Below are 25,503 nucleotides of genomic sequence, written 5' to 3'. Positions count from 1 at the left end.
GTGGTCTTGTTGGTTCAGCACTGAATTTGACTTATTGACTGGCTGAACTGAGAGGAGACTTTTTTCTTATTATAAACAAAATAAAATATATATTCGTGTGTGTTTTGTTTGTTTGTCGGCATTCATTCCTAAACTGCCAGCCTATCAACTGCAGCCTGTAGCAAAACACAAAAAAAGATAAGGCCTGTGGGAGTAACTGCAATGTACAGATAGAGGATGTTGCAGAGGGATCACTAATGCTTTAAATTACAAAATGGATAGGTGAGAAAATGCTGAAGGATAATGCTGGAGAAGCTCATCTTTTGTAGAGAGGGTCTGTCATGTGAGTGAAATGCCAGCTTGCACTTTAAAGTGACTTATGGGTGTGCTTTTTGTAAAAATAACCGGTGATTCATGTACAGTTAAGTCACATACAGCTGAGGTAGGATCACAGTTTAGATAACATTGTATTCAAATTCTTCCTCCACAGGTGGTGATGACCTCTCAGCAGAGGATGCTGGTAAGCCAGACTGCAATTAAAGTAAACACCATCACTGCCAGCATTGATCTGTGCAGCGTTCCTCTGACTTGGCTTGAGAGTACAGCCTTGCTGCTATTCAGTGGCGGTGGGCATTGTCAGATTGGCTGTACTGTAGCCCAGTGGCCTTACGGGATAGCATGGGGGCAAACCATATTTTGAGGAAGGGGGGTTGGTAGAGTGTGTGTGTGTGTGTGTGTGTGTGTGTGTGTGTGTGTGTGTGTGTGTGTGTGTGTGTGTGTGTGTGTGTGAGTGTGTGTGTGTGTGTGTGTGTGTGTGTGTGTCTAAATGCGTAAGCACAACTATGTGTGCCTCGAATGTCTGCCAACAGGATAGTTGGGCTGTGCACTTTTGCAACTGTTACTACTTTCCATAACAGGCAGGCTGACTTAGAGGCTCCTTGTACTGTACACAGTACAGCAGGGTGGCAGGGATTTCTGCACTCAAGGTCTCTTTCTCCCAGTCAGCTTCAGCTCCAGGACCATGGCACAACAGAGTCCTACCGACCCCACGAAAATGGGAGTGGGTCGGGCAATTGCCGTGCTTACCTCCGGAGGCGATGCCCAGGGTAAGTAGATGGTCTCCGGGGAGCATGGTGTGCCCAGGCAGTATTGCTGTTGTTTTGCTTCAGCAGGTGGAAGATCTGACTGTGGAAAATCAGTGCTTAGGGACTCATCAGCAGTGACAATAGAGTCAAGAATTAAAGTCTTGTCTTTGAAACTGTTGTTGGTTGTCAAAGACAAATAATAAATATAATGAATACAAACTGTGCATGTATGACAATGAATTAGACTTAACACTGTAAATCTGTTTTATCTAAACTACTAAGTACATGGCAGTGAAGTACAAACTTCACTGCCATGTTTAATCATGTTTAATCTATTTTATATCAACTGTAACTACTAACAAATGTTTGCTCTGATCATATTTAATGATTTTCATTCTAAAGAGTTAAACTATTGAGCTATCCACTCTTATGGATAACTTATGTAAAAGGGCAGCATGAAGGACTTCGCCCAGACGTGCTAGAACTACAGACAGAGATAGATGCTCCCCTGACCTTTAACTTGATGAGGAATATCTCCACTGTGACCTTTGGGAGGCGTGTCAGTGACCCCACACAATCCTGTAGTGTAAGCATGTGAGGCAGTGAGCTATTCAAATGATTCATTTTTTTCCCATCTCAAATGTATAAGATCCTTGAACAGAGTACAAAACTGGATATCTCTAACCTCTTTATTTTCCTAAAATACATAATCCTCATTAGAACTTGTATGTCATTTACCAAGTTTCTTCCTCCTCTCCTTCCACCTTTCTCTGTAGAACTGTATCTGTTATGGGGGCTAATTTTAGAGGCATGACCTTTCTGTCATGTGTTTGTAAAGGGGGGAGATAGAGTGGGAGTCCAGTCCAATTCTTCCTTACTCTCCTCTCCTTTTTTACACTGTAAGTGGAGATGCTCTTGACACCCTTAAAGTTAATTTATCCACATCTTGTCCTTTAAACAACCCCTTCAAAAGAGCAGACACAGGCCCAGTTTCCTTTCCAGCAGTTTACCACTATCAGCTCTCTTGTGGTTCTTGATGCTCCCATTTGGTGTTTATCAGCTGACGAAGCATGTTAATATGAAGTCTAAAAAAAGAACTGTCATTATACTTGCAGAGATTAGTTGTGCTGCATCAGTGCAGATTATTATCAAGGAAAATGGTGCCTTGGAATGAGTAAATAGCCTACTCGAGTTACCACACTAACTTAGAGACAACCAGACAGACTTTGATGCAAAACTAAAAATAATGCAAGCGAGGATGGGATATTCTTAATTGATCCCCACGAGGCTGAGGTGTAAAAACCGGCTGTGAAAATATGCTAATCCAGTTATCATAAATTTGAAGGAGGGCATAATTTTGAACTTTTAACTGTATTTTCATGCATTTTACAGCTTTTCCTATCAGTAAAGACCTCACTTATGGCCACTTATATACCACCATAATAGATAAGCAAATGACAGAAACCTTCCTGTTTTTTCACTCCTATTCTAATTTCTGTTTTTTAACAATGTGTCCGGTAATAAAAAAATAGAATATTATTGTTAATAAATATAAACTTTTATTTGATAATTACAGAACAGTCTGCAGAATGAGCTACCAGAACCTTTTCTGTCATTTTACGCAATTTTATTTCTAACAATTTATGCCCAAAGAGTTGTGGCGACTTTGTTACGGAGAAAACTGGGATATATTGTTGTAATTGACTTTGCATTGCTTTTTCTCATACTAAATTATCTTAAGGATTAAATGTGCAGTTAAACACCTCTGTACTGACAGAAAAAGGTGTTTCATTGATCTAACCTACCCGAGATCAAAGTGGACCGTATGACATCCCTGCCATAGGTAAAGAAAATTTGCAGGATTAGGATTAGGAACAGTGGATATTCATGCATGTAGCATCTGGGGGGCAGCTCCATGTGTAACCCAGCACATTAGCCAAAGGCACAATCACAGGAGAATTGCCCCTGTGTGTTTTTGATGGCAGAGGGAGTACAAGGAGAACAAGAAAACTCTACGCAAAAGCCCTTTAGCCCAGGTTTGAACCCAGAACCCTGTGGCTGTGGGGCAATGGTACAAAACTTTAAACCACTCAGACTTTAAATCATTAAACATACATATGTTAGACAGGAAGTTGTTAAAGTGCCACATGTATCCAAAAAATTTAAACCAAACCTTTATGCGCTGTCATAAGTTTCCTATACATTATTCCTGCAGGTATGAATGCAGCTGTGAGGGCCGTAGTCCGAGTGGGAATTTACACTGGAGCCAAGGTCTTCTTTGTGCATGAGGTAAATTCTGCTTTTAACTTCATTTGGTTTCTTCGGATTAATCATTGTAAACACAGATTCAAGAGCTCCAGGTGGTATCTTCAGTTTCGGCATGATGTTTGTGCAACAAACCAAAACCACCATACCTAATATTGTTATTCAGTTAATACTACCGTTAACAGTAAACATATAATAAAATAAAAAGTGTATGCTTGTTATTTTTCCTTTCAAATTTTAAAAAAAATATTTGATTCCATATGACATATATTCCACTGCCTAATATCCCCACCATAATAATAAAATCAACTGACGGAGTACAGTAGCTGACTATATAATCACTAAGTACAAACATTCCCTATCATTAAGCCCCAAGCTTTATCCGAGATATGACCCCTTTTCACCGAGGTGGCATTGTTCTTGTTTGTTGACAGGGTTACCAGGGTCTAGTAGATGGAGGAGACCATATCCGCCCTGCTACATGGGAGAGTGTGTCAATGATGCTGCAGCTGGTGAGAACACACAAGGATGCAAAAACTGCTGGGTTTTCATTTTTGTTTGTTTTATTGTTTTTTATGTTAAAAAATGGTCACAGTGCTACACTCTAGAGCAGTAGATCAAATTAGCAGCTAAATGTCAGCATTTTTAAATTGCAAAACTAAATAGAAATTAAACATTTGTGCTTAGATTTTGTTTAATTGCAGCTGCCATTCTTCTTATTAGCCTCTTTGTGATTCTTGTCGGGGTCTGAAACCCTTCTTCATTGCCTGATGTCAGGGTGGGACTGTGATCGGCAGTGCCCGCTGTCAGGATTTCCGAACCAAGGAGGGTCGCACAAAGGCTGCTTGTAACTTAGTCAAACTGGGCATCACCAACCTGTGTGTGATTGGAGGTGATGGCAGCTTGACGGGTGCAAACCAATTCAGAACAGAGTGGAGCGAGCTGCTGGCAGACCTTGTTAAAGCCGGTGAGAAACACAGAATTCACTTTTCTTAACGACACAATAAACTCATGTTGTTATGAAACAGCCATCATTTTCCAAACTACTTATCCAGTTCAGGGTCGCCTATGCCTGGCGCCGCTCCCGGGTCACCAGCCAATCACAGGGCTAGTTATGGAACATGGCGTGGTGCATTTTACTGCCGTTAGCCTATTTGTCAAGTGTTTTGTCATTTTGTCCTCAGGTAAGATCACGGCAAATGAGGCCAAGTCCGCTTCCCACCTTAACATTGTTGGCATGGTGGGCTCCATTGACAATGACTTCTGTGGAACTGACATGACCATCGGCACTGATTCTGCCCTCCATCGCATCATAGAGATCGTTGATGCCATCACCACCACCGCACAGAGGTATGCCCAGAGGCAGTTGCATTTTTAAATGTGAACAAAGGAGACAACTGATTTCAGAACTCCTGACCAAAAATCTGTTATTGTGCAGTCACCAGAGGACCTTCATCCTGGAGGTAATGGGCAGGCACTGTGGGTAAGTACAGCTTGTGTGAGTGTTTTGTGCACATCAGTGTAAGTGTCGTTTCAGTGGTCACAAAGCTGTAATTACATTATCTCTGTGGAACAACAGAATATGGCACTGACACCAAAATAGATGAAAATGGAGGTGATGAACTGTGTGTGAAACCTTGAGGAGGTTATATATATGTGTGTTCAAGTTATGTCATCTCAGTTTCTTTAAAAAGAATTCACAAATTCTTGATATCATCTCTAAAATTGCGGACGATGTTTATTTTGTTGATGCTATGTTTACTTAGTCACATTACTTTATCGTGTTTGTTATTATCATTATTCTGGGAATTAGTTTTACAACAAAAATCAAATTTTAATATATGCCCAATATTAGCTTTAGATATTTTAAAGTTTAAGAAAAAATGTTACTTGGCTTTGTTTGCTTGGTTTCCAGTTACCTGGCTTTGGTGACAGCTCTAGCCTGTGGTGCTGACTGGGTGTTCATCCCAGAGATGCCCCCAGATGATGGATGGGAGGAGCATCTGTGCAGAAGACTGACAGAGGTGGATTTCATATTCATGCTCACTTTGGCTTTGTTACAGTTCATACATGTAGTGAAAAGTGAATGGCGATTCTCTGTTTTACTCTGTCCCTCTTAGCAAAGAGGCCGTGGCTCCCGCTTGAATATTATCATTGTTGCAGAGGGAGCGATGGACCGCCAAGGTAAACCAATCACCTGTGACCATGTCAAACAGGTCAGTACTGGCACTACTCCAGAATGCCACGTTACGCTCAACTATAGTTAGAAAGACTGCTCATAAATCATCTGTCTGTGCAGCTGGTATCAAAGAAACTAGGTTTTGACACCCGCACCACCATCTTGGGCCACGTGCAGAGAGGAGGAACTCCCTCTGCCTTTGATAGAATCCTGGTAATGTCTCAATAAGATCTTCGCAATGAATCACTGGCTGGTATTTTTTTCTTTATAAAGTTAAGTGGGTAAAAAATGTGTTTCAGGCAAGCAGAATGGGAGTGGAGTCAGTTATGGCTCTACTGGAGGCCACACCAGAGACTCCTGCTTGTGTGGTCAGCTTGTCGGGAAACATGGCTGTCAGACTTCCGCTCATGGAGTGTGTGCAAGTGGTGAGTTAAGATCCTAAGCACACAAAAAGTCCGTCTTCGACACACGGGATCTTAGAGTATACGATATGGAAAATATAAAGTGTACGAGATGCTGTAGGCAAGCTATAATTGGCTTTGGGGTTGATATTGGGGTTGATTTCCTTTTTTTTTCTTCCACCTTCACCTATATCAGACCAAAGATGTCACAACAGCCATGGCTGAGGGGCGGTATGATGACGCAGTGAAGCTCAGGGGAAAGTGAGGCATGCACTTTTGTGTTGTTAATATGAAATGCTCATGTGCTGCAATAATTTTTGAATGTCTATATTTTTTTGTTCTGATTTCTGGCAACAGGAGTTTTGAGAACAACTGGAACACTTACAAGATGCTGGCTCATGTCCGCCCCCCAGAGGCAAAGGTTTGGAACTGCCGTTCGACCAAATACATTTTCTCTCAGTCATTGTCATTAAGCCTCACTGAAAAATCAAATATCTCTGTAAATATTTCTTTGCCAGAGTAATATCAACATCGCCATACTGAATGTGGGAGCTCCGTGTTCTGGAATGAATGCTGCAGTTCGTTCAGCTGTGAGGACTGGACTCCTCCAGGGCCACCAGATGCTGGCTGTGCATGATGGCTTCGATGGCTTGGCCCATGGAATGGTAATCTAATTGCATGCAAAAAATAAATAAACAAATAAATAAGGAAGACTAGGGACTGTTTACTGTTTAAGCATTTAAACAGCTGTTTACCATAACTGTGCACAGCCATTACATATGATAGAGCACTTGCTCTGTGACTCCACAGATTGAGCCCATTGGCTGGTCTGGAGTGGCAGGATGGACTGGAAAGGGGGGCTCCTTCCTGGGCACAAAGAGGTGAGAGGTGACAAGTGCAGTAATGAGAGTGTGTGTTACAGGTCTTACATCTCCTTAACTTTAGGTTAGAGAGAGATAATCTATTATCATGTGGCTTTCTTCTGTTCTGAAGATCCCTGCCTCAGGAGTTCATGGAGGAGATCAGCCTCAGCATCACTAAGTTCAACATTCATGCTCTAATCATTATTGGAGGCTTTGAGGTGAGCAGCATTATTGAGACTGTGATAATGCCACAGGTAGATCAGTATTCACACCATAACCTACATATTTTAGGTTTGAGCAGGGATCTCAGCCCTGGGCTGCAAAGTAAATGCAAGTAGAATTTATTATATTATAATTTCTAATAATACTAATAATAATAATAAAGTAGTTTTATTTAAAAAGGGACCATGTACAGTATTAGCATAAATGTTGCCATTTAATGCATTGTACCAGAGTAAGCTTAAGATGATGATGACAAAACAGTACATTCAGGAAAAACAAACAAACAATGTATTTGATGCAGCATTTAGCATCTATTTAACACAGTAACAACGTATTTAACATGTGTTTGCATTTGCACCCATGAGGGTGGGTCCGATTCCTACTTGGAGAATGACAAAACACAAAGTCCAAAGCTAGGGCCAGCTGTGCCATAGGTCAGCTACCCTTTCTATTTTTAAACTTTCACAGGTTTTGGCCACTGTCCTCCTAGAACCCACACTTCATACAGTGTAGGTTGCCTTCAGACTGCAGCATGTAGTAGGCTCTGGCCTACACAGAAAATCAGGAAAATGTGACAGCTGAGTTTGCAGTGTATAGCATCTGTTCACTAGAGTGGAAGCACAGCCCTGTATCTGCACCGTCAATTAACCCAACACAAGCACAGAAACAGGTTCATAGCAATTGCAAAACACACACACACACACACACACACACACACACACACACACACACACACACACACACACACACACACACACACACCACACAAAACCAGCCCTCAGTCAGTGCCAATTACCCACAACAGATGTGGAGGTGAGTTTCTGTGTGGATGAAACCAGTCTACTCTGTTTCAATATCTTCCTGCCACACTGAGAGCACATAAACAAGAACGACAGACACTTCTTTTACTGTTTTCTCCTCATAGGCATTTATGGGAGGTCTGCAGTTGGTGCAAGCTAGAGAGAAATATGAGGAGCTGTGTGTCCCACTCGTTGTTGTTCCCGCTACTGTGTCCAACAATGTTCCTGGATCTGACTTCAGCATTGGTGCTGACACTGCCCTCAACACCATAACTATGGTAAAGCTCTTATTTAGCACACTCTTAAACACAACAAAACAACAAAGCATCAAAGTCCTATGCAGCACATTGTTCTCTTCTCATGTGTCTGCATTTGTAGACTTGCGACAGGATCAAGCAATCTGCCGCTGGAACCAAGAGAAGAGTATTCATTATAGAGACTATGGGAGGATACTGCGGCTATCTGGCGACCATGGCTGGATTAGCAGGTGGAGCTGATGCAGCCTATATTTATGAAGACCCTTTCAACATTCATGACTTAGAGGTTTGTCTGTGTCATTATGAGAATCAGTGAAGGATATGTGGATATTTTAAACACAGGTTTCTGATTCTTGATGTTTTTTTGTTTTGTTTTTTGTAGCTAAATGTGGAACATCTGGTGGAGAAGATGAAGACTACAGTGAAGAGAGGACTCATTCTGAGGTTTGAGGGAATTGCCATTATCAACATTATTACATAGGGTTCACTAGGTGGTCATATTTTATCTATTATTCTATTTTTGTTTTAGAAATGAGAAGTGCAATGCAAACTACACCACTGACTTTATCTTCAACCTGTACTCAGAGGAGGGGAAGGGCGTGTTTGACTGCAGGAAGAACGTCCTTGGGCATATGCAGCAGGTATGCTGCTTAGTAAAGATCTTCGTCTTTTTTGTATCAAGATCATTATTTGACACCCAGTTTAATATTATGCATTAAAGGGAACCTTCTGTATGTTATCAGGGTGGAACACCCAGTCCTTTTGACAGGAATTTTGGCACAAAGATGGGGATGAAGTCTGTCCTGTGGTTGACTGACAAGCTGAAGGAATGCTACAGACATGGTGAGATTTCAGTATACCTCAGAAAGCAAAATGTTGCATTGACTTGCTGACCATCGATGTTCCCTGTGCTAATGCCACTTGTGCTGTTTAAACCTTAAACTTCAAGGTCGCATCTTCGCCAACTCTCAGGATTCAGCCTGCGTGTTGGGCATGAGGAAGAGGGCTTTGGTTTTTCAGCCTCTGGCAGAACTGGCAGAACAGACTGACTTTGAGTGAGACCTCATTTCTATTCTTTTCTGCTCTGTAGTGGGCTGAAATAACTAAATGCAACTTCAGAAAGAATGTTTTACATATTTACTCATGAATTTGATCTCTTGATTTCGTTGATTTCCCTCTGCAGTCATCGTATTCCAAAGACACAGTGGTGGCTAAGGCTGAGGCCCATCTTGAAAATCCTGGCCAAGTACAAGGTCAGCCTGGACACCTCTGAAAAGACTGCAATGGAGCATGTCATCAAGAAGAGAGGCTTAGTTAAACAGTAGTTCAGCTGTGGGATTATTTATGATAAGGCATGGGCACATGACCTGACTGTCTTCTTTGAAAGCACTTTGTAAACCATGTTTAAGGAGAGTGCAATATAAATAAAGATATTAATTTTAAAAAATTGTCTCACAGTGGACTCCTTCACCAAATCCCATGGGTGATCACTTCCCTTCATTGCTTATCTCACTGCTGCTGCTGTGCAAAAAAGTTTTTTTTGTCTATTTTATGCACCCAAATATAATGCCCGTCACTTTATTTCAATCTAAAGTTTATATAAAATACAGCTTTTCAGTTATCTGTAACTGTTTCCCTTTATATGAGAGCTGTCCAATATTACATCAGATTTCTTCTTACCCTTTTAACCACATTTTAGACTCAAAATGCGCTCTAAAATACCATTGTCACTGTGCACTATTATTATTAATAATTATGATAATTAAGTACAACAGGGCACTAATGCCTTTAAAATATAAATGGAATAATGAGCTATCTTTGATTTATATGGGCTGAAAATAGATTGTGATTGACTGTTTCATTTGAAACATGTAAATATAAATAATAGAGCAACAGAAAACAAAGTAAAAAACAAAACAAAATTAAGTCACCATGAATAACTCCATATGCCACACAATTTAAATGTCTAGTAAGGAGTAGGATGAAATACTCTTTACACCCCCATGACGCTATTTAATAGTTTACAAACATGTGTTCCTCAATACAATATATAATACGACGATAGACATGTATAATTATTTACAAGCATAAAGTTTAATTACTGCTTATAATATTTTTCTTAATTTAAGATTTTGACAATGAGTTGTCAGTGTGATTTCTGCATTTTTCCGGCTAATGTACGATTTATATGCAGTGAGACTCAATAAAACTACGGTACCCATAATTCATTCTGTTTCCGGCTAAAACGGATGTCTTGTTGGATTGGTCTTCAACGATCTTTTAAAAACAGTGAGCGGGGGAGTAAATTCTGTGAGAGGAAAGCGGCGGACATTGATAGTAATTTTTTTTACGTACACTTTTAAAAACAACATTACACTATTGTGGAAATGTTGCTTATTGCGGGCAGCTAAAAACCTGGTTATCTGCCGTACACACAAAAAACTTTTTTTTAAAGACGTCGACCTTCAAGTAAGTCGCAGTAACTGTTCTCGGTTAAAAGTCTGTTATAGCGTCATAGTGTATTGACGTTTTTGCTAACGCTAACTAGGCTAGCCACTGTGTTGAAGTTTAAGTTATCTGTTATTTACTCTTGGCTAACGTGTTTTCCACAGCTGTCGTCATGAAGTGTTTAAAGGTGGACGAATACATCAAGCGGACTGCTTCCGTGAAAGAAACTGAACTTTTATTCCACGAACTCGAGGTTGGGACCAGTTTATTAAGATGAATGCTATTAACTTAAGAATTCACGTTAAATTGCTAGTCTGACGCAAGCTGTTAATGTACCAATATTAATCCACTATTAATTGCCTCTACGTTCTCGATTTGAAAGCTGGATTTATTTATGTATGGTCTTTATTTTGCAGAATTATGTAAAGGGTAAGCCCGGCCTTCAGGGTCGCACACTGTGTGACCGGATTATCAGAGCTTGTAACCATCAACTTGGAGTTGGAGGCCTTGACTTGGAGCACATCGGTCAGTTGGTGAAGCTGATGGAGCTTTCTCTTCATGGCTATGACATCTTTGCAGCACTTGTGCCACAGAGCAACCCCTTATACATGGAAAAGATTGTTTTCCATATTGTCAAAAAGCTAAGCAGCTTAGAAGTTCACACTCTGTGCAGCCACATAGCTGGACTACTTTACAGTCGTCTTTCTAAAGCCCAACAGGTATGCGTTGCTTCCTCTACAAGAGTATCTTGTGTAGTATGTCCGACATTGAGTTGAAAAATTAATACTTTAACAAGATTTGTATTTTATGTAGGATGAAGAAGACTACTGTGTTCTTGTGAGGAGCTGTTTTTCCGTGCTGTGGAGTGGACTATCTGCTGCCAAAGACAAGAAAATCTTGAATCCTCAAGACAAACTGCGCTGCCAGATGCAGGCTTTGAGCTTTCTTTTGCTTTTGGACGCTGAAAATGCAACTCCATCTCTGCCTAAAGCTGTCGTATACACTGAAGATATCGTCACTGAATTTGAGAGTAGCTGTGGAGTGATGACAAAGGAGGATACCTCCATTCTTCTTCAGGAAATTAACACACTTTTTAACACATGTTGGACTGGTGATCAAGACTCTGGCGGGGATGGCTCAAAGCAGCCTGCAGCATCACGTTTTTACATGCTTTCTGAAATGGTGCTGATTATAGTGAAGGTGCTGTGTAAGGCCGGCCACCACAGTCTGGCCTCCTCCTTCCTGAGTGAAATTGAGAGAAAGGCCTCAGACTTTCTTAGCTGTCAGTGTACAGCAGTGGTGCTTGCCAAATGGGGAGTAATGATTCATTCAACAGTGAAAGCAGGTGATGAGGCTCGCCAGGCTTTAACAGAGTGTGCTAGGGCCGTGAGATCAGTCTCTGGTAACCTGGGTGACAGAGAAGGTCATGCACTTCTGGAAGGGTGCAGCTTTGTTGTGTGGGCTGTCGACAGTGGGTATGACAAGGGTTTAAGTGGACCAGTGCTACTGGCTTTGTTTTCTTTTTTTGAGGAACACCAAGAGTGCGTAATGAGGATACTAAAGAAGGTTAGCATTGCCACTGACGAGTCAAAATAGGTCAAAGTTTGGAAGAACAGACTTTTCCTGATTATAAGTGCTTTTTTTACATTAATTTTTTTCAGAACTTGTCATGCCAGGCCGAGTGCAGCAGACTACAGAAGTCTATTTGCTTCAGTATTTACAAAGGCTTTGAGTATGCCTATGAGAGCATGCTTGCATCTGAGGTAAGTAGGGATGGATAGAGTGACAACATAACATTGTTTTGATTATGTTTTTCAAGGAAAGTAACAAAACTAAGACCCGACTATTACTTTGTCTGCCAATGCTTATACCATATGCAGTTAGAGCTGTGGTTCTCTAACTGTGGGGATTAGAGCCCCTGCAGGAGGGGCATGGATGACCAGGGAAAAATATAGAATGATTTTGATCTTTTTTTTTTTTTTTTTTTTTAAATTTTCTCTTAAACTGAACTTGGTTCTTGCTTTATAGCTTATTTTTTTCAAAACCATTTTGGTAAATGAATTCAAAAAGAGAAAACCACTTGTTAACCACTGTTATAGATAATGTAATTGCTCTGCTTTATTACTGTTTGAGTTACACACCAGTAAACACAGTCAAAAGTGTTTCTGTAGATGATGATGGTGTTGGCAAAACTGAAAAATCGTATATTTCTGTGTGTTTTTTCAGTTCTGATTGTACTTGGTTTAACTGTTGGTTGTGATTTGTTGTACTTAGCTGGAGGACAGTGACACACTGGAAAGAGTGCTGCTCTACTGCCAAGCCACAGCTGGACTGATGATGACAGAACTGCATAAACTGTCTAGTGAAAACCTTGTCATCAAAGCAGGTGATTTTCTGTTATTAATGTTGTCAGTTCACTTGAAATGAAATTATATGAAAGAGTTCCTTAAATTATACCATACTTTAGATATAAGGATTTTTTTCTGACGCGCATAAATGAAACGCCAGGTAACAAAACTGCTTTTAAAGAATATAATTACATGAAAGTTTTGGTGACTTTCTTTTGTCTCTAGCTCAGTGGTTCTTAATCTGGGTTCGATCGAACCCTAGGGGTTCGGTGAGTCAGTCTCAGGGGTTCGGCAGAGCCTCCGCCGTGACATGCACGGCTCGTTTTGTGCACCAGTAAAAAACATATCTATGTCTTGAATTTAAAAAAAAATCATATTTTATTTTTCACTAAAGAGGGGTTCAGTGAATGCGCATATGAAACTGTTGGGGTTCGGTACCTCCAACAAGGTTAAGAACCACTGCTCTAGCTCAAATAAAAAAATATTTGGGCTGGGAACAAAACATTGGATATGTAACTTAATTACCGGTATATCAAATTTACTATAGAAATACTATTACTACCAAGAAATACCATAAGATAAATAGTTCAGTTTATTTGGTCAGGGTTTTTGTGACTGTTTTGTTTTTTCATTTTGTTTTCATGTTTCTTCTAGTGATTGCTGTGAGCAACTTGGCTTGTGGGTTGTACAACAGACGTCTCTATGACAAAGCCTTTATCCTAGTTGAAATCCTCTGCAGGGATCTGTGCAAAAATTGCCCTGCCTCTCTCTCTGTGGATAGGGTAAGTGTTTAATGATTGATTTTCTCTCTCTCTCTCTCTCTCTCTCTCTCTCTCTCTCTCTCTCTCTCTCTCTCTCTCTCTCTCTCCCTCTTCTTTTTTTTTTAACATCATTGTGTAATCTTATATCTCTGGTCATATTTTGTAGTAAGGCACAGCTAGGGGAAAATTTGGGGGTTTATGACTAACATTGGTTTGCAGACTGCAGCAGTTGGTTTATGAACAGTCATGAAACCAACATAACGGATGGGAAATTTATTATATTTGCTAAATATTTGGAGTATTTTCTTTAAAAAGTCTGTTTTTACGGTTTGTGATCAGTTGAGCCGGCCCTTCATGTTGGCTGTGCAAACTTCACGGCGGACTGGGCAGTATGATCGAGCTCTGGACTGGGTGATCCTGTGGCTGAAGGCTTTGGGGGACAAAATCACTGCTCACATGACTGAACCTGTATCGCTGTGGGTGAAAACAAAGACTGATGCAGCATGTAATTCTGAAGAAGACATTAGGCTCAGGTACAAACAAGGACTAATGAAGTGACTTTTATTGTATGCTTGTCTTAGATTTGTCTTTTCTAACAATATTAAATGAGTAGGATATTGATTAAAAAAAGATAAATGCTCGTTTTGTGTTGGCCATTTCTTGAGCAGAACGTTGCGTGACGGTTTTGGTCCTGATGTACCTGATGAGAGTGTAATGCTGCGCCTTTTGGAGGAAGAGCTCTGTGCCTACAAGGAGATGCCAGGAGATACAGCCCAGGAACGGTACAACACTCTGTGTGATCTGTTGGATATCTGTCACGAGGAGAGTTCCCATATACATCTGCGGGCTGTTTACCTCTGTGAAATGGCCAAAGTTGTGTGCTTCCAGGATTTCAGTGAACAGACTGACTGGTAAGAACTTTTATTTGCATCAGTTCTAATGGACTCTGGTCCTTGAGAGACAAAACACATTCTTTAGTGTGCCACCAAACTGTGTACTTGGGTTATCACCATCTCTCCATCTATGGAAAGTAATTGTTTTCTCTGTGCTCATTATGTTATATTATTTGTGTACACAGCTCAGCAGTGGATTTTATTCACGAAGCTCTACGACTTCTTGATGAAGAACCAGAGACTCCAGAGAATGCAGACAAACTGAAGGATGACAAAGCCCATGCTTTGCTATGGCTTTACATCTGCACTCTGGAGAAGAACCTTCAGGAGGTGAGCGCTGTGTCATCAATCATCTGCTTGTTTTTGTGGACTGCTGTTGTTTGTTTGCACAAAGGTGTGAGAAGGAGTAAAACTGAACGTGTAAAGTCCAGTTTGCATAGTGGCAGCCATGCGAGGTTATTTAGAGGTCCCTATCCAAATGAATGGGAAGAGTCATATATTTTAATTTTAAGGGAACTGTGTATGGAATCAGCAGTTGAGTCCAGTAAAGACCAGACATCAAAGTCTGATGACTTTGTGCCAAAATACTTTTTAAAAGCTTTATAGTCTGCACGTGCACAGTTTCACGAACATAAGTGGCTAAGCTGTTTCCCAGTTCAGCAGTCGATTGGCTCTTTAGAGAAGGACAGCAGCCATATTAGCTTGCCTCCTCGTTTTATATAATGTTTCTGGTGTTAGTTTGATACTTCTTATTTGTGTGTTTGGATTAATTGTTGATTGTTTCTTTTTCTTTTTTAACCAGGCCATTGATAGTGACAGAAAAAGGAAAGAGCTGTGTGAGCAGACACAGTGTGTGACCAATTCCATAGGAAACAATGATTTTGATTATGAAGACAAGCAGAAAACTCAGGACAGTATTCCGGTTTATGAAGGGCTGCATTTCAACCTGACTGCAGAGCACAGTAAGATAACTTTTTTCCCCCATCAGTCAAATCTAAACTGATTATTGTTTGTTACTGGATATGTTTGTGTGATATTTACAGTTCTTTTTTTTTTTCTTGTTTTTTTGTCTTCAGAGTTGTGTCAGCCTTTGGAAAGCGCTTTGGATATTTGGACCACTATTTTTCAGAGTGAAACCCTGCCTTCTATCAGGGAGCCAAAAGAGACGTGTCGCTCAATTGGTGTGACTGCATCACTGTTCAGACTCATGGGAAAGGTAACAGCACAGGATGTGCTCCGTTTTGCTAATATCAGTCATTCTAGAAGCACATTTTGCCACTTGGTAACCACTTTCAAACACTCTTTGGCACTTTAACGCTTATCTAAATCAACTGTAATGTCACAATGTCAAAGACAATCAGTTGTCCTTTAAAGCTGGATTTGGATACAGTAAAACCAAACCAATGAAAAATTAATTGGTTAAACATATTTTTTTATTTGAAGCTGCACTGCAAGTAATGGTATGTTTGGTGTGTTTAATCCAGTTTTTAATTAAAATGTCAGTTTTTGTTTCCCGCAAGTCATCTAAACTCCAATTCCATCCACTTAAAAAAAAAAAAAAAAAAAAGTGTGTTAAATAATAATTCTGTTAAATAGTTATGATCTCAAACTTTACCAGAATAAGTGTATGACCAGAGAGATTTCTTGTAACTGTTTTGTTTTCTGTTGTTTAGCCTCTCCAGGCTTTGAAGGCTCTCCAGATTTTGACGGACTTCTCAAGAAAACTGGCTGATAATGAGGCCTGCGCCAGCTCGCTCATTCATTCAGCCAATATTCTTCTTGATTTGGGTTCCACAGAACTGGCGCAGGTAATGCATGGCGTTTAGTAACCTTTCTTACTTTCTATGCTTTAGTTTAATAAGAGGCAATATCCAAATGTGCCATATTGTTTTTAGGCACAGCTAGACCAAGTGGAATCAGTTCTCTCAAGTAACACAGCAGAGGGATCCTCATCCTTGTCCTTACTGGCAATCCTGGTGAAAGCTCAGTGTCATTACAACAATGGGCAGGTATGTAGCATTCTTCACATGAATCCAGTGATTTTGATTTTCCTAAAACATATTATTCTTGCAAGTTATCATTGTTGGCGGGTTTTTGTTTTTTAATTGCCCTTCTTGTGTTTGCTCCCATTTCAGATTGACCGTGGACTTCGCTGCCTTATTGAAGTGCTGAAGGAACTAAAGAAGCAGCAGAAACAGTCAAAAAGCTGGTACTTGCTGCGTGCGCGGGCTCTGCAAACTTGCTCTTCTTTTTTGAGCATAGATGCAGCTCTGCTTCCACAAGTTCAGAAAAATCTTATAATGGAACAAGGTTAGAAGCACTTGCAACTCTTTCTTGAACCAGACGCCTTGTGTGTTTTAAATTTTGCATTGTTAGAACATGGAGAAGAAGTTTTCACCTATAGTATAATCAGGTAAGGAGCTGTGTGTATGTATCTCTTAGGTATAAGTACTTCAGATGGTGCCCTGTACGAGAGCCTAAAGCTTCTTTGCAGCCTTCTGGTCACTTTGGTGGGAAAGGGCCTCTATGGGACTACCACCAGCAGCAACAGTAGCACAAACGTGGCTTTCATCAACCAGGGTATGTTTGTCCCTCATTCTGAAAGTCATTGGTGCTTGTTTTGCGTCTTGTAACTGTCTTCTTATTCCCTTCTTATCCCCTGTAAGCAGGAGATAACCTGGCACTTAAGTGGCAGCTGCTTGCAGAACTGCTAAACTGTTCTAAGAAGATGGTGTCTGTGAGGAGCAACTGCGGGGCCATTAATGACGCCAGACTGCAGTGTCTAGAAGCCTTGAAACTGGCCATAAAACTTCAAACACTTAGCCAGTATGTACATGTACATGGTAGTGAGTTAAAATGCAGTTTTTATGAGATATTTGTCTATATGCTTGTCTACATTGGTGATGTTAATGTATTGAAGTGACATTTTTATTGTGGCTTGTTTTTTACACTGAGCACAGTAAATTATGAATTCCTGTTAACAGTGTTTTATTTTGTTGTTTGTTTTGTAGATGTTCCGAGTTGCTGGTGATGAAAGCAGAGTTGGAGCTGATGCAGGGAGAAAAAGATGAAAGTAGAACTGATTTGGACATCGTCAGAAACCTTCTGGAGCGCTCCACAGGTCTGTAAATGTATAGCTCCATCACATGGGGCCAGATGTTAGTTTAATAGTGTTGACTTCCAATAAAAGGTAATGATATGATCACAACTGAAATGTTGCTTTTCATGTTATTGAGTCACAGTAGACAATGAGGCTGGACTTACCAGTCGCCACGTGAAATTATAAAATATGTTGCAAGGTTGTTTTGTTTTGTAATTTTTTTTTTCTTTTGTTTTCCCAAAGATTTTTCTGATCAGGTGCAGAGGGCTGAAGTGAAAATCAAGCCAAGGAAAGGTCGTCCTGTCCAGAGACCTCAGTCTCCTCTCCCAACCATAGAGGATGATCTCAAGGACATATTGAGCACCAGGTGGACCTCCAAAGAGCCTGTAGTGAAGGATCTGTCCAGCTCTCCACCTCTCAAAGCCCTGCCTCACCGCTGCCTGTCGTCACTGACCCATGAACCTGAATGTCAGTGCCCTTGCTGCTCCGAACCCTGTCTAGGTCGTGCCACTGCTCGCTGGGCAGCTGCACAAGCTGATCTGCTTCTTCAGCTGGATCCGAATGACACCAGTGTCAGCTCCAAACTTCAGTGGGCAACATTATCCCGCTCTAAGACTGTTACTGCCAAACTTGGAGTAAAATTGGCTAAACTCTTCCCTCTGTACGATACTGGCAAGCATATTTCTAAACCCTCCCTAATGCAGGATATAGTTGGCCGTGTTTATCTGCATATGGCGTTGTCTGGGGTAGATCCGAGCCTTACCAAGGTCTGTGGTATATGGAAAATACTGGAAGCTGGCTTAGCTTTTGTTGAGTCTACACCTTCTCCAATGCTAAGGCCTGTGAGAGCAGGCCTAATGACAGCCAAAGCCATTGCATCCTTGATAAGCTTGGCTGCCAAAAATGAATGCACTCCTCAGGAGCTCTTCTCAAAAGCTTGGACTTGGAATATGCCGAAAGAGGGCAAAGACCTGAAATCAGAACTGAAAACTGATCCTCCTGCATCTGTACTGAAAAAATCTAAAGACGTCATTAAAAACTCTGTTACTGCTGATCCAAAAAAGGAGGCAAAGAAGACCAGGTCTGTCAAACCTAAGATTCGAGTCACAAGCTCCTCAACCAAAGAAAAGAGTCAGGTTCCTATCACACCAGTAACTGTAAAGTCTTATCCTTTTGTTAAAGAGCTGAGCTCTTATGACTTCAACACAGCGGTACCTACTTTGGCCCTTACTCCTGTACAGAAGGTAAGATGCCCTGCTTCAGTGCAGAAACCCTCAAGGACTGCTCCTAAGCTACAGTTTCATGTGTATGAAGAGTTGTCTCCAGTTCAAGGCAAGGCTCAGCCTGTGCCTGCTGCTCCTAAACGAACAAAGAAATCGCGTTTCAAGGTAAGCATCTAATGATGTGAGGTTTTATTATTTCATGATGTGCACTCCAGTTTTATGCAAAAAATAGAAAAATGTCTTTAAATTTTAATTATAGGTGGAATTTAGTGATGAAAGCGACTCAGAGGCTAATGCGCAGGCAGAGCCCAAAGTAAAAGCTGAAGCCTCTAAGACACGAACAACTGCTAGGAGAGCTGGCCACAATACCAAAACAACCCCAGATGCACCTGCTGAGAAGGTTCCCCCCAAGAGGCAGGTTAAAGGGAAAAAAAGCACCGTGGTTCCTCGTGCTGCTTCTTCTGATGACGAGACATTGGTCTGTCGTCCTGGTTCAACAAGAAGAACCAGAAAACAAGTTTCCGCGGCTGCTGTGGAGGAACCAGACACAATGAGGACCATCGAGGAGGAAACTCCAGAAGTTCTGGACATGAGCATTGAACAACTTAGGACATCAGATGCTGAGGACAATTCAGCTTCAAGTAAAGATAACAGTATGTATTTTGTGCACATTTTGTAACATAGAAAAAAAAAAATCTACATGTCAGTCATTCACATGTATTGCTGTTTTGTTTTTAAATTACATCAGTAAATTCGGATTACAGAGAAGTTTCTCCCTAATTCTCTTGTCAGCAAAGTGCGTAGTTCTAGTTTTCACAACATTTACTTGAGGAACAAATATCCGCAAGCAAATACTAATATCAATAGTGGTCACTATAGTCCCTAACAGAATATCTTGACTGTTTCTCTAGATGTGGATTTTGAGGTGCTGCGGAGGGATATGTGCGGTGATCTGGAGAGAGATGAGCTGTTTGTTCTGAGAAACAGAGGTCATCTGAGAGAGAATGCACAAATCCACCTCTCTCATGCAGACAGCAGGCCAGGTGAGCCAAAATCAGATGATGCAGTATGGACTGGATTTATACTTGTATCTTATGATTGTGTGCCAGCAAAAGGAAAATAATGTAAAATGAGTTCAAGCACTATAAAGGAAGGGTTGCTTTATAAAGTAAAACAAGGGCTATGATACCTCAACTGTAAACCAGATGTTAACACGGTTTTTAAGTTTTAAAATGTAATTGTCTGATGCATAGTGTCAAAGAAGGGCTGCAACAATAGAAAAATAAACATGGAAGTAATATATTAGATGGGGAGTTCCTAATTAAGTTTCATCCATAACATCTTTTTTCAGACAATCTCACTTTGGAGGATGTTCAGTCATTGCTCCGTTCAGCGTGGTTGACTCTTCAGCACTTTCCCCCTCCCACTATTTATCCGACCCTGTGTGCTCTTTTGGCCTTGACCACGGGACAGCAAAACTCCATAACCACAGCAATGCTACATAGCCATTCTGTGGGCATCACAAGTCGACATCGCACAATCAGGCATATAGCCAGTTGTCTCAAGTAAGCACGTGTAATATGAAGTGTCAATTTATGATTTTCCACTTATGAAATTCTATTTTCTGACACCCGTCATTTCTATTGTAATAGAAAGCTGAAAAAGGCTTCCAGGGAGCTGGAGGACAAGATGGATGCTTTGAGTCTGAATGAGCTCACTCAGACTCTGTGTGAACAGAGGCTGACTCAGATGGAGAACATCTTTTCATTCCCAACAGCTGACCCCTTGACTTTTCCAGAGAACCATGACCAAGAGTTTATCCAACAAATCCAGCACCTTCCTTCAGGTAGAATAATACTTTCTTTGATTTCTCTTGCTACCCTGACAGCAGTGAGCGTCTTCTGTTTTAGCATCCATAGCCCAACTATGTCAGAATCTTTAGCATTTGAAAGGCTAAGCTAAGTAAAAGCAGAATTTGCATTATCAATGTGACCTAAGTAACATCATTTGACAGTTTCTCTGTCTATACTTTCCGTTTTAGGAGTGACTGCATGTGTGATGTCTGTAATGGGAGTCAAACAAGGAGAAATGGGCAACAGCATCATGCTGACACGTCTGGAGAAAAGTTCTGCTCCTGTCACAGTTTATATTGACACATCTAAACAAAAGGTGAAGGTTTTCAGCAGACTGTTGATCTATTTTTTTCCTTTAAAGCAAATACATTTACAATTCAAAATTAATGCAAAATGAAAATGTAAACTAACATAGTTTTTACTTCTCAGCCATAAAAAGACTGATAGGGTATTAACAGCTAACTTTGTGAACACGATAACGTGAACAAGGAGACGTAGGATTTTTATACCATAAGTGTATCTATTAAAAATCTCAGACAACTTTGACTCTCAACAATGTCAGACGTCAAGTTTTCTGAAAATCTTGTGAATGCAATAGCTCAAGAAAGAAGTCACCTAGGATTTTCATATTCATAGCATAGGTACATAGGGAGCTGGAATCTAGAAACAATCAAGTAAGGGAATTTTATTATTGTCATAATCTGACGCCTTAATTTAAATGCTTTGTTTGGTTCTGTGACTTCATGCCTCAGTCGTGACACTCAACAGCAGCAGCCCCAGTGCTTTGTCCAGCTTTGTTTATAAGACCTTTAAATCATATTTTTAACAGATAATGACTAACTTTGACTTCCTGTTGTGCAGCATCCCATTAGCCAGTTAGTCCAGGAGATGGATAGTATTCTGGTCGAGCAGAAGGTTGTGAGCTGTGTGTCTGAGAAAGCCAAGTGGTGGGAGGGCCGCAGGGCTCTCGACTCTCGAGTTGAGGTAAGTATTACAGATGAATGACGTTGCTGGACTTCATAGTGCCTGCATTCTTCACGTACTTTGATTTTGTTAAACAGTCATTTAGACCAAAAGGTGTCATGGGAAAAAATTTCTTTGAGCAATGTGAATTGCTGTTTTAGAGCGTTCTTTTAAAGTGGAAACATTTTGCTATCTCACCTTCAGCAACTCTTGAAGGACATGGAGAGGTTGCTTGGATGCTGGAGAACCTTCCTTCTACCCCTTTCATTGGATGCTGAGCTTTCCAAACAGACCCAACACCTTTACCAGGCATTATCTGCAAGGGGAGTGCCAGTGGAAGAAGAGATGTTGAAGGTGGTTTTTTTGTTTGTTTTCGTTTCATTTCCATGGATCTTTAACATCAGCTTCTAGTTGATTATTCTGACCACTAATGCCTCTGACTTGTCTTAGGTTCTGCTTTCTGCATCTCCTGTGCTATCTGAAGACGACTTGAAACAATTTGCTCTTGGAGTTTCTCCACAGTGGGACACTGAGTGTGATCAGCTTCTTCACACTGCTGTGTCCCAGCTCTTACAGAGGGATGAGCCCCGAAATCATGTGGTTCTAATCCTTGACAAGGTTGGTTTCATAATCTCTGTGAAATACTGAATTCACTTTTATAGCTAATGCAGGCATGTGTGTCACTACGAGTTGAAAAGCATCACTGCAATGTATCACGTGAGAAGACAAAGTATTTGCTGCTTATCAGCTTTTGTACTTTTTGCTGCAGTACCTTCAGAAGTTGCCGTGGGAGAGCATTCCCGTCTTAAAGTCTAGCTCTGTAAGTCGGATGCCTTCTCTGCACTCGCTGCTTGGACTGAGCATTCAAAAAGAGGTATGATTAAGCTCTATAACTGTCAGGTAGGACTCATACATGTATGTTAAGGCTTTTAACATTCACACCTCTCATTAACTGCAATGCTAATAAAGACATTCCCATGCCGTCAAGGATTAATGCAAAGTGTCTGTATTGCTAATGAAACAGTTGATTTCAATAGTTGCAATGTTATCGTTATTTCAATCATTCTTTTAGACTGACTCCGAGTCTATTTTGAGGCGTGGTGTGGATGCAAAGAAAGTGTTTTATGTGCTCGATCCTGATGACAATTTAGGGAACTCCCAGGAGCGTTTCAAAGACTGGTTTTGCAGGTGAGACTGAAACATGTCAGTAATTGAGCACAAGTCCATGCATAAATGTTTTTCATCAGTTCAGTTTTCTATTCTCATTAAAGTAAACCGGACTGGGAAGGAGTGTGTGGAATTGCACCTGACTTGGGCCGACTAGAAGAAGCTGTTGCTACGAAAGACGTCTACATGTGAGTCAGTTTTATAAGTAAAAATTAACTACAGATTCAAACCCCTTTATTGTTTGAAGATTTTTCTCTATTCAAGATTCACTTTAAAATTCTTTTTTTTTTTTTTTTAAAAAAAGGTCTCCGTTAAAAACACATTAAAACCAATAATGGCAACCTGAATGAACTATATATATATATATATATATATATATATATATATATATATATATATATATATATATATATATATATATATATATATATATATATATATATATATATATATATATATATATATATATATATATATATATATATATATATATACATATATACACACATATATATACATAATTGTAAAATTAACTCTGCAAGCAGACCACTAAGCACTGTGATGGACTCCAAGCCACTTCATCACTTGGGTAATACTCTCATCTTGGCAGCATCTTGCTATGGGTGTACCTGTCAGGGCTTAAGGGAAAGAGGTGAGAGTTTATCTATTAGTAAAAATAATTCAGCCACGGTCTTGTTGGAGTAGCTTGAGGACAAGTCTGCCTGTGTCTGAGTGACCCAGCCAAAGAATGAGTCCAAATCCATGTGTGCATAGCTTGTAGAAAGGTGTACAAAAATACCCAAAGCTTAATGTGCTACTTGAGGGCCTTCTGGAGATAAGTAAGGGTCAGTGTGCAGAAAGCAAAGGTGTCTGGATGGTGACCCTGAGCTTTAGTGTAGATCGTTCACACTGGGACTGATTTCTTTATCAAGTGAGTGAAACCTCAAAAATAAAACTTTCTCTTTGTCAAACATATAATATTCATTCTATTTTAAATAATGAGGGCTTGTTTTTCTTAACGTTCAGTTCTGTCATCAGATTTCCATCTTTTTTTACCTTGTATTTCTATTTTTTTTTCCTGTTCGTTTTGTGAGTTTCACTGTTTGTTTGGGTTTTTTTGTTGTTGTTTGTTTTGGGGTTTTTTTTTGTTTGTTTGGGTTTTTTTAAATCTCTCTCTCCATGATTTTAGTTATGTGGGCCATGGAGCAGGAGCCCGGTTCCTGGACAGCCAGGCTGTTCTCAAACGGCCGCTGAGGGCAGCGTCTCTGCTGTTTGGCTGCAGCAGCGGAGCCCTGGCTGTCCGGGGACAGCAGGAAGGAAATGGCATTGTGCTAAATTACATCATAGCAGGCTGGTAAGATATCTTTGCATTTTCATCCATGTGCAGCTGAATGAAAACTGGATAACATGACCATATGAAATGCACAGCATTTCCTCTTGATGACTGCAGCAGTTATAATAGCTGATGTAAAACATTTTCATTTTATGCATTTATTTTTAACTTGTGCACTACAAACAAAGCACTTATGATTACAATCGACCCTAAAAACAAAAATTTAAATAAAGAAAAATAAACATACATAATAAAAAGTAAAAATCTGAAAGTGTACTTACTGAAAGTTTTGTTTAAAAGGTCGCAATCCTGCTGCATACAATTTTTGATAAATAACATGGAGTGTGATTTGTTTATTTTTTTTATTTATTTTTTTTTCTCTCTTTTTTTTTTAATACTGCTGTTGCAGATTTAATTAGAATCTTTTGAAACAAACTGTTGTTAACAGAAGGAATATTTGGGGATCTTATGTAAAGTATCTAGTTTGTAACATGTCTTATGGTCATCATCCTTTTGATTTTTTGTTTGTTTGTTTTAGCCCATTCATCTTGGGAAATCTCTGGGATGTCACAGATCGGGATATTGATCGCTTCACCAAGGCCTTGTTAGAGTCGTGGTTTTCTGCTGGCTCCGGGGCACCGCTCCTCGACTTCATGGGGTCGTCTCGGCAGGCCACTCACTTGAAATATCTGATAGGCGCTGCGCCCGTGGTATATGGCCTGCCAGTGCACTTAACATAGGGTGCTGCTGAGGTTAAATCCTTTTTCTTTTTTTTTTTAAATGCATTTTGAGTATAACATTATTTTTAAACCATTGTTTTGAATTTTTTTGTGTGTCAATACGTTTTAAATAACGGGATTTCTTTTAAATTTTTAAATTCATTATTAATGTATAGAATGAACTCCTTTTTAAAATATAATAAATGTTTTTTTTCACACAAAATCTGTTGGTGCCCTGTTAATTATGTAGACATGAAGCCCAGATCTGTCTCCACAATCATCAGATCACAATCTTTGGGAGTTGGTTGACCAGGAGATTGGTATCATGGATGTGCAGCAGACAAATCTGCAGCAACTCTGTGATTCTTTCATGTTAAAATGGAACAAAATTTCTGAGGAATGTTTCCAGCACCTTGCTGAATCTATGCCACAAAGGATGAAGGCAGTTCTGAAGGAAAAAGAGGGTCCAACCCACTACTAGCAGCGTTTATTTGATAAAGTGGCCCCTGAGTGTACGTTGAACCTGGTGCCTGTGATACCTGACATATTTACATAAAGCTCTCTACCTTAAACCAATTCAAAAGAAAAGAATAGTAACAGTATAAAAGTGTTTGACACGAAAAATGTCTTCAGAAAGGAGCCCC

At 40.1% G+C, this 25,503-nt stretch overlaps 2 protein-coding genes across 3 annotated transcripts; both read left to right on the top strand.

Annotated features, from left to right (window-relative positions):
- The first annotated feature begins 214 nt into the window (after positions 1–214).
- pfkmb (phosphofructokinase, muscle b) lies at positions 215–9,498 on the top strand. Its single transcript, XM_031739988.2, has 24 exons — positions 215–322; positions 470–499; positions 981–1,085; positions 3,280–3,353; positions 3,764–3,841; positions 4,107–4,296; positions 4,514–4,679; positions 4,768–4,812; positions 5,245–5,353; positions 5,450–5,545; positions 5,629–5,721; positions 5,808–5,933; positions 6,106–6,170; positions 6,267–6,330; positions 6,428–6,574; positions 6,720–6,790; positions 6,903–6,990; positions 7,920–8,072; positions 8,173–8,337; positions 8,434–8,495; positions 8,581–8,692; positions 8,795–8,894; positions 9,001–9,106; positions 9,235–9,498. The coding sequence occupies exons 1-24, from the start codon at positions 283–285 to the stop codon at positions 9,374–9,376; spliced, it is 2,427 nt and encodes an 808-aa protein (XP_031595848.2). The 5' UTR covers positions 215–282; the 3' UTR covers positions 9,377–9,498.
- An 841-nt stretch (positions 9,499–10,339) lies between these two features.
- espl1 (extra spindle pole bodies like 1, separase) lies at positions 10,340–25,370 on the top strand. Of its 2 annotated transcripts, none has more exons than XM_039612765.1 (32): positions 10,340–10,520; positions 10,664–10,752; positions 10,916–11,218; positions 11,313–12,065; positions 12,161–12,262; positions 12,774–12,885; positions 13,502–13,629; positions 13,948–14,141; positions 14,277–14,519; positions 14,687–14,831; positions 15,304–15,463; positions 15,578–15,717; positions 16,175–16,309; positions 16,397–16,510; positions 16,637–16,811; positions 16,944–17,081; positions 17,171–17,327; positions 17,513–17,622; positions 17,845–18,989; positions 19,084–19,465; positions 19,736–19,867; positions 20,176–20,389; positions 20,477–20,670; positions 20,866–20,993; positions 21,539–21,661; positions 21,845–21,994; positions 22,091–22,258; positions 22,410–22,514; positions 22,713–22,828; positions 22,912–22,995; positions 23,997–24,161; positions 24,679–25,370. In XM_039612765.1, exons 2-32 carry the CDS (start codon positions 10,672–10,674, stop codon positions 24,878–24,880), a joined length of 6,498 nt encoding a protein of 2,165 aa, XP_039468699.1. In that variant the 5' UTR covers positions 10,340–10,520; positions 10,664–10,671; the 3' UTR covers positions 24,881–25,370. The 2 variants fall into 2 exon arrangements, with proteins under 2 accessions (XP_039468699.1, XP_031595846.1); XM_031739986.2 differs by having other exon boundaries at positions 19,084–19,477; positions 24,679–25,365.
- The last annotated feature ends 133 nt before the right edge of the window (positions 25,371–25,503 follow it).

Source organism: Oreochromis aureus, linkage group 5, assembly GCF_013358895.1.
Source record: "Oreochromis aureus strain Israel breed Guangdong linkage group 5, ZZ_aureus, whole genome shotgun sequence".
Taxonomy (NCBI): domain Eukaryota; kingdom Metazoa; phylum Chordata; class Actinopteri; order Cichliformes; family Cichlidae; genus Oreochromis; species Oreochromis aureus.
The sequence above is the reverse complement of the archived record's forward strand: the minus strand, read 5'-3'. Positions and strand labels throughout refer to the sequence as shown.

Excerpts from the sequence above, each read along its gene's own strand:
- pfkmb (XM_031739988.2), top strand. The coding sequence starts at position 283 with ATGCTGGAGAAGCTCATCTTTTGTAGAGAGGGTCTGTCAT. Across the intron at positions 3,354-3,763 it reads AGGTCTTCTTTGTGCATGAG|GGTTACCAGGGTCTAGTAGA; the intron begins GTAAATTCTGCT and ends GTTTGTTGACAG. Across the intron at positions 8,496-8,580 it reads AAGAGAGGACTCATTCTGAG|AAATGAGAAGTGCAATGCAA; the intron begins GTTTGAGGGAAT and ends TTTTTGTTTTAG.
- espl1 (XM_031739986.2), top strand. The coding sequence starts at position 10,672 with ATGAAGTGTTTAAAGGTGGACGAATACATCAAGCGGACTGCTTCCGTG. Across the intron at positions 12,066-12,160 it reads TAATGAGGATACTAAAGAAG|AACTTGTCATGCCAGGCCGA; the intron begins GTTAGCATTGCC and ends AATTTTTTTCAG. Across the intron at positions 13,630-13,947 it reads CCTCTCTCTCTGTGGATAGG|TTGAGCCGGCCCTTCATGTT; the intron begins GTAAGTGTTTAA and ends GTTTGTGATCAG.